Source organism: Teleopsis dalmanni, chromosome X, assembly GCF_002237135.1.
Source record: "Teleopsis dalmanni isolate 2A chromosome X, ASM223713v2, whole genome shotgun sequence".
Classification (NCBI taxonomy): domain Eukaryota; kingdom Metazoa; phylum Arthropoda; class Insecta; order Diptera; family Diopsidae; genus Teleopsis; species Teleopsis dalmanni.
In genome coordinates, this window is record NC_051848.1 from 37,631,310 (window position 1) to 37,640,104 (window position 8,795).

The 8,795-nt window shown below is 30.7% G+C and overlaps 1 protein-coding gene across 1 annotated transcript; it reads left to right on the top strand.

Annotated features, from left to right (window-relative positions):
* Window positions 1-337: 337 nt before the first annotated feature.
* LOC119687038 (facilitated trehalose transporter Tret1-like) lies at window positions 338-8,795 on the top strand. Its single transcript, XM_038101181.1, has 6 exons — window positions 338-647; window positions 6,996-7,228; window positions 7,291-7,421; window positions 7,484-7,824; window positions 7,933-8,351; window positions 8,408-8,795. The coding sequence occupies exons 1-6, from the start codon at window positions 569-571 to the stop codon at window positions 8,618-8,620; spliced, it is 1,416 nt and encodes a 471-aa protein (XP_037957109.1). The 5' UTR covers window positions 338-568; the 3' UTR covers window positions 8,621-8,795.

Below are 8,795 nucleotides of genomic sequence, written 5' to 3' on the forward strand. Positions count from 1 at the left end.
AGAGATCTTATCAGTTCAACAATAGCGACTTCGCAAGGTGTGCCATTCTACAATTAGTACTGAATTACACATATGTTCCGTTGTGGAACCTAATATGCTTTCTATAGTGCATGTACCGCACAAATTACGTATTATCAGACCAACGTAAGACTACTATTTACTCTTATAGCTTTTCTCTCGAATGAATTATAATGCTTTCATATGCAAAGCGACAATTTATTCAGAATTTATGAATTCGAAATACTTTTATGAAGTAGATAAAAGGTTAGAAAGTGATATGTCTTATACGCGTAATTAAATTTCGTAAGGTAGTAACATCTAAGATGTTAGTCTGCATTTAAAAGTGATGGGGTCCACAAGGATTTTGGCAACAATCTTCTACGAATACGCGAAAAATTTCAATTTGACTAAAGAAATGCACTAAAAGTTTTTTTTAAAAATTTTTAATTTAATTTTCCAAATATTTCGTTGTAACGAAAATACAAATTCAACTGTGATATTAAAAAGTCTTAATTTTTTAATTTATTTAAAGAAATAATTGAAAAAGAGTTTCAAAAATTTTGCAAAAATGTTTCTGAATATATTCAACTTTTCTGAAGGCGTCTTCAGTCGCGAATATCGTAAACAGTTATTAACTGCGTTAAGTGGTAAAAAATAATATATTTATATATATATTTATTTAAAAAAAATTGGTGTTGAAAATAAAAAAAAAAATAGTAATTATTTAGTCGCTGTAATATTCAAAAAAAATTCTCGTAAATAATGTATATAGGTGTTTAGTACATGTTTGGAAAGTTTCAGACATGGAACCATGAAGCTTCATGGTTTTTGTACAAACCGTGGTAGCTGGTTGGTTGCAGTGACAGGCTATTAGATAACCTCCATGTATGGAACCATGAAGCTTCATGATTTTTGTACAAACCGTGTTAGTTGGTTGGTTGCAGTGACAGGCTATTAGATAACCTCCATGTATTGAACCATGAAGCTTCATGGTTTTTGTACAAACCGTGTTAGTTGGTTGGATGCAGTGACAGGCTATTAGATAACCTCCATGTATTGAACCATGAAGCTTCATGGTTTTTGTACAAACCGTGTTAGTAGGTTGGTTGCAGTGACAGGCTATTAGATAACCTCCATGTATGGAACCATGAAGCTTCATGATTTTTGTACAAACCGTGTTAGTTGGTTGGTTACAGTGACAGGCTATTAGATAACTTACATGTACCTCAATTAGCGATTTTTCGCTATTTTGCTACCACATTCCTCGCAAGAAACCTTGAATAGAAGACTTTAGTAGAGACTAAATCCATCCCGCCGAATCTAGATAATTTAATAGGTCTTTCGTCTTCACCGATGAAGAGTCTGATAAACAAACAAAGAAGTATCTTCCTAAGAATCTATATATTTTGTACGCCAAAACTGGACATTCATAGAGAAAATGTGTTATGGTTTCTTCTTCCTGCGGGTTTCCATAACTTTTGCAGTGAGGATTATGAGGAATGCGCATTTTCTCTGCATGAATTTCTATACACCAATGACCAGAAAGAACTGCAGTAAGCTTAGCAGTGTTCAAGCGGTCTCTTTTGCCAAAGCGTGTTACTAGCAATATATAAATTTATAATACATGTGACTGATCTTAAACTAAATATTTAATTTGTATCTTTTTTTCATGCTCAAGGTAATGAAGTTATCTTCAACATCAGCTCTGCGTGATCAACTCGTGTATTGTTCAAATTAACATATTGTCAACAACAGAAAAAATTATTTTAATAAAAATACGATGACAGTTTCTTCCTGTTCTTAAAAATTTTAAAATCCAAAACATTTTTGACTTAGCAAATATATTTTTGCTTCTTTTGATTTTTTGATCTGCAAACTTTGATAATTTTTTAAAAGCAAAAATGACGTATAACTTGGTTATATTATAGTCATAAATTTAATAAAAGTCTTATAATAATAATTAACTAAGTTTTTTTTATAAAGAATTATATAGAGAAATTTCGAAAAGTAGTGAACACTACCACAATTTTTCCAGTTTCGAGTATTGCTAAATACCCATCATCAGTGGTCTTAGAATTATTTCTTGTATTTAATAATTCGTAAATAATTTTTTGAATACTGCAAGTACCAGAAAATATATCAGAAAAATAATTATTTTAATCAATTTATTGTTTATTGAATTATTAATGCAGAATTTCGGATTTTTTCTCTGGATTGTAAACACGGGTGCTTTTTAGAATGTTGCTTTAATCTAAATTTGATGCCAGCTCGAAAGTCTTTACAAAACTTCCAATAAATATTATTTTAGCGTTGTGATGTCAAGAATATATGATAAATTCATCCAATTTTTTCAGATATTTTTTAATTTTTTTTATATTAACATCTTTTTTGTCTAAACTACCGAAATGAAGCAAATAAATTGATTCTCTTCAACCTAGTTTCGTTATTGGAATGTCGGTTTATTGCGATAGTATACTTTTACAATAAATGGCAAGAAATTTTACACTCACCTCTAAACCGAGCACTCTTCCCTTTATTGTAAGGAAAATTAATAACAAATTATAATAAATTTTTGAATTTCATTTATCTTTACATATTAGTAAATTTAAATGGAAAAAACTAATTTTACTGAAATTTACAGTCAGAACATTAATCGTGTGTTAAACTAACAAAAGTAACATCTATTTCTAGACATAATTTGCTTATTTAATAGTTCAATACCTTAAAACCAATCAAACAGAAAAATGCTTAATACTTTTTGTGCAACCTAACATATCAGAATAATATATATCTATATATATTCTTCAACGATGCAATTTTTCTTCTGTTATATGAGCAATGTCTTTAAAACAGTTTTTCTTCTTTCAACATTAAAATCTTTTTTGAAAATTTTTTTCATAGACTTGTGCAGATATCTGCGATATTGGAGTAAAATCATTATGTTTATGTTATTGTTGTAATATATAGGCTACTCTTTGACAAGAGGAATGAATTAAAGCCCTTCACCATTCATTTAAATTAGCTTCATCTCACTCTTGAGCTCTTTTAAGCAATTTATTAAATATTAATATTTTCCTCTATCATTCACAAAGAATAAGATACGGTCCAAAATAAAAATCTACAAAACCCCATAGAAAGAATATTATTTAAAAAACTTTCTTCAAGATACACGTTTTTTTTTAAATTATTAAAAGAGTTTAATAAAAAAAATTTCAATGAAATCGGAGGTGATGAGGTTATAAATCATTCCATTTGCAGTAGAATACTGCATACACAAGTATAAAATAAGAAGTCGTTGTAAAAGGACTCTATAGATGGTCTTATCACCTATATTGATTATCAACGTCACTGACAAAAACTTATAAAAATGCATTAAATGGTGTTGACAATATGCTTGAACGTTATAAGACAGTATCACAGGAAGATTTGGAAGAAGTTCATATAGAATATATATAGAATACCACATTTGTTGACATAAAACCATATAAGACAATGCGTTAAACAATTTCAAAAGTCTGTTAGTGTAATTGGAAATATAGTGCAGAAAAATTGTTCAGATTTAAACTTCTAATAGTCCTAGTAGAGACTTAAGAAAAAAACAATATAGATCTTTGAATAAGTCGAAGACTGTGGCATCAGCTGGGAAATAATCAGTTAAGTTAATTGTTTTAAGGGATGTCAAGAATCAATTACTGACAACACTTGACAAGAATAGTAAATAAGTAAATAAATAACACTTCTGATTTACTGAATATATTGAAATGTCATAACTAATAATGTTATTATCATCAAAATTTCTTTAATCCCAAAGACAATAAATTTTAGGTCAAAATTTTGTCGTTCAAAATAAACGAATTGCTTTTTAAATTAGCATTTAATCCCCAAAATATTCCAGATGTGGTCATAATTAATGAACACTACAAATGAATATTTTGAAGACCCTAAGATTATCATTTGGGTATGGAGTAAGAGGCGTTTTAGTTGAAAAATAACTATTGAAAAATAACTATTTAAAACGATTCTATATTCGGAGAAAATTTGCAAACAGTCCAATTGTCTGATTTTGAATACATTGATTATTATTAGGTTATTATCATTATATATTATTTTTGCTACGAGTATACGATGAAGATCTAAAAATAATTTCGTGTCTTTCCTGAATTATATTTTTGGTCACTTGTGCAGTACCGATAGGAAGATGTTTACTGATAAAAATATATTTTGATCTAGTGAAGATTTAGAAGTTAATGGACTAAGTTTCTTAGTGAAAAGGTTACGAAATTGTTACTAAGTGGCTTTAAAATTAATTATTCTTTATTTAAAATACCAAAAGTTGTTTTGTCTGCAATCTGCGTAAGCAAACTCATCACAAATGTCATTTGTCTAGTGAATCAGTGATTGTTTTTATGTTTTGACGTAACATTACTCTAAACGTTATGTCAAGTAGATTGTTTATAAAATATCAAATTTTTAACAATTTATTTTTTGACAGTTTATTTTTGTTTTTACGTTTTAGAGATATATCTTAACAATACTTCCGTTTCTTATGAGCATACCTTACACGCCATATTAGTTTGCATTAATGTTAGATAATTATTATTATTATAAAATTATGTTTAAACAATATTAAAAAGTTGTTGTATATAACAATTATTTTTATATCTAATGTTACTTTTACATATTTACACTGTAATATGTTATTATATGTATTACAATATCATTTTCAAAATTTACAATTTATTTAGCTTTTTCTCCATCTCTATCTCTCTCTTTTTTCACCTTTACTTTATTCTTATGCGGTTACAGTCATACTCGTCTTAAGGCCTAAGACTTCTATACTGTGGTGTCTCGTTGTGTAAGCATTTCTTTGTTATACTGATTTTTATCGAGCCATCCTTTATTTTTAGCATCCTCTGTAATGCTCGTAACTCTCCTGATATTATGAGGCTTTTGTTTTGTCTCATTCCGTACTCTTTTAGGGTGTTTACTGATCGACAAATTTCCATCAAACATTGATAAGTCCATTTTCATTTCGACTTCGTAGAAAACCCAGCATATACATTAAGACTGAAAAGTTTTCGGAAATTCTCATTTAAAATTCGCGCGCTGTATATTTTTCGATATTTTAAGTTTATGTAGTTTGGCAGCACTGTCCTTAATTACTATGCCAACAATGAGCGCGATCTGTCAGACAGTTCGTTTACGGCAGCTGTTGAAACCAGTTCACCTCAGTAGTGCGTTGCGAAATGTCTTCGACGGTCGTACGACCGTCCTGAAAGGCTTTGTACCACTCATAAACTTGAGTTTTCGATAAAACTGATTCCCCATAAGCCTTTTGTAGCATTCGCAACGATTCTGCACACGAAATTTCGTTCGAAACACAAAATTTGATGCAAACTCTTTGTTCAATATTTTTTTCCATTGTTTTTTTCGCAACGCACTACTGAGGTGAACTGGTTTCAACAGCTGCCGTAAACGAACTGTCTGACAGATCGCGCTCATTTTTGGCATAGTAATTGTCCTTAATTTCTGCCAAACTACATAAACTTAAAATATCGAAAAATATACAGCGCGCGAATTTTAAATGAGAATTTCCGAAAACTTTTCGGTCTTAATGTATATAATGGCATGCATCATGAATGGTAAATAGGGACAAAACCTATTGATATGTGTAGCTTTCTTTCTATGTCGCAACACACTAGTTAACCAACGCAATTTAAATTACGTTGCATTCTTTCTTTAAGTTATATTATCACCTATACCATCCTCTTTACTTAAAATTGAATTGAGGGGCTTGAATTTTAAAAAAGCGATTCACTATTGATAATTTGGATTTACTTTGGACGAATCGCAATTTTGCTATGGAATAGTATTTGAATTATTTCATATTTATTTGCATTCCATTACTGTTTAAGAAGCGATCCAGTTGTTCAGTTTCTATTCTAATGCAACAGATTAGTATAATATTAATATAGCAGATTATGCAGATTCTGCTGTGATGCACTAGGACACAGAAGAAACAAAATTTTAGGTACATACCAACTAGAGTATAGAGACCTTCGAAAACTCCCTCCGAAGAAGCTGGTTCGATTCTTCAAGACAGTAAAAAGCTAAATACAAAGAGATGCACAATAGATCAAACTGATCGCAGTGCATAGGGGCCTTAGCCTAACCCGAAAACCCCCAAATACCATTAACCATTAACCAATATAAAGTGATTGCCATAGATAATGTGTCAGAGTTTTTCATCTTGATTGCACACCACACCTTGTAATTTTATTTATTTAATAAACGATCTAACCTCGAAAATAGTCAAAAAAACTTGCTTTAAATTGGTAGAAATAATAATTAATTATAACTATTAATTATAATAATAGATATATGAGATATATATGAGTATTCCCAATAAAGTTTAAACTATTGGTAATAAAAAATTGTGATAAAAATATGAATAATTTATTAGTTGAATTTATTTCAAAGTATCTTTTCACGTTAATGACTTAACTACGAAAGCTTGTAGCTTGTGTTTAGTGTAGGATCTCAAGTATTTCTAAATAAATTCTTCATATTGCAAAATAAATTTTGCTTCTTGTTATTCTCTAACTCACTTGAAATAATTACTTAAGAAGTCGTAATGCTGCTTCTTCTTACCACATTGTATGTGTGTGGTATGAAAATTCTAGTCATTGAAATTTTGTTAAGTATACGCCATGGGTAAGCTTAAGTAAGCATGATTAGGCTTATTAGTGAGAAAATTATTAATAAACATGTTTTCGCTGTTATTGCTTGCTCAGAAAACTCTGCTTAGCAAAATTGACGTAAATGCAAAATTAAAGAAAAATATAATTAGCATAGGTCACAGCTTACTGAGTTTGTATTGCAATTGAATATTCATGCTAATGAAGCTGAAGCTGAAGCTAAAGTACTCGTACATAATGAGATCTTATACACTAAATTATATTAATAGATTTTCCTCTCAAAATTTGTTAAAACAGTAACGATAATAACCCTTTCACATGGCATTGCTTTGGGTTGGGTTTCGCCAATGTTGCATAAATTGCAGAAAATTGGTGAAACCCCATTCGACTTCGCTATTAATGTGGAGCAAGCCTCCTGGATTGGAGCATTTACTTGTGTAGGTGGATTTATCGGTAACATCACACTTGGTTCATTGCTAGATACAATTGGACGTAAAGCTGCAATTTACTTTTTGGCAATACCGCATTTAGTAAGTACAAGTGTAAGTCAGAGCTAATTGAAAGCAATCAAATATATTCTTGGATTTTCTAGTGTTTTTGGGGCTTAGTGTATTTTGCTAGCACAATTGAACATCTTTACGTGGCACGAATTCTAAGTGGAATCAGTGGAGGCGGTTGTTATATTGTAATTCCAATATTTTTGAGCGAAATAGCTGATGCCAAGTTAGTAAAACACCAAAAACATTTTTTTGTTTAGTTTCGTTTTTTTTATAAATTTGTTATAGTGTACGCGGTCGTCTTACCTCGCTTTTTATACTCACCATCAATACAGGCATACTTGTGGGTTATATACTATCATCCCATCTGCCATACAAAGTAATTCCTTGTGTTGCAGTGGTTTTGCCAATTTTGTACTTAACAACTGCTACATGGTATCCTGAAACTCCATTACATCTGTTGCGACGTGGTCGCTATGCAGAGGCTGAAAATGCTCTAAAGTTCTATAGAAATTTTGAGCCCAACTCTAAAGTCGAAATACAGCAGTTCAATACGGCATTTGCCGAAATGAAAGATGGTATAATGCAGCAGAAGGCTACCAGTGGTGATGTCAGCATTAAGGATTTTTGTAAGTGATTCCTTATACCAACTTTGAATCGATTTTACGTCAGATTTTACGTGATTACATTTGTCAGCAATAAGAAAATAATTTTAATTATTTTTTCTTATTCTACAGTTACGAAAAATGCTCTAAAAGCCTTTGCTACCGGACTCATATTAATGTTGGTCAACATTTTCTCTGGGGTTTTTGCTTTCGTAAACTACATGTCAACAATATTTGACAAATCCAAGGCTGACTTAGATCCGGACACCAATACGATCATCATTGGTGTGGTACAAATTGTAGGCACTTATACTGCCACTGTTTTAGTGGATCGTTACGGTAGGAAAATATTAATGATTGTTTCTACGGGTAGCATGAGTTTAGGTTTAGCGGCTTTCGGTATGTATGCCTTTTTCGTAGAAGAAATAGAAGTCGATTTATCCAGCTACAGTTGGTTGCCTTTACTGCTTATGGCGTTCGTTATATTTATGGCTAACGTTGGTGTAAATGCAGTGTCATTTATCATTTTAGTTGAAGTTATGCCAGCAAAGGTAAACTAGTGGCAATTAATTTGCTATTCATACACTAATATCGATTTATTTTGTAGATACGTTCAAAGGCTGCATCGATTTGTATGACATTGTTAAGTGGATTTGCTTTTGTTATGCTCAAAGTGTTTCCCATTTTAATGAACGTTTTCGGTTTGTCAGCGACGATGTGGTTCTGCGGTAGCGTTTGCACTATTGGACTGTTTTACGTTTGTGTCTTCCTCAAAGAAACAAAGGGCAAATCAATGAGTAAGGACGATGCGGATTCTTAACTTATAAGAAGAAGTCATTTCTTGATTTTCAAATGATTATTTAAATTAAATAAAATTTTATTAAGTGAATTAATTTTAAATTTAACTACAAATCATTCAATTAGAACATGTGACTGAAAAATGATTAATTTTTAAAATAATATTGTTATTGAATATTTAATATAAATATGACAGG

Coding starts and splice junctions, on each gene's coding strand:
- LOC119687038 (XM_038101181.1), top strand. CDS start 569: ATGTTTCTGAATATATTCAACTTTTCTGAAGGCGTCTTCAGTCGCGAA. Junction 648..6,995: donor GTTATTAACTGCGTTAAGTG/GTAAAAAATAAT, acceptor TTGTTAAAACAG/TAACGATAATAACCCTTTCA. Junction 7,825..7,932: donor TGTCAGCATTAAGGATTTTT/GTAAGTGATTCC, acceptor CTTATTCTACAG/TTACGAAAAATGCTCTAAAA.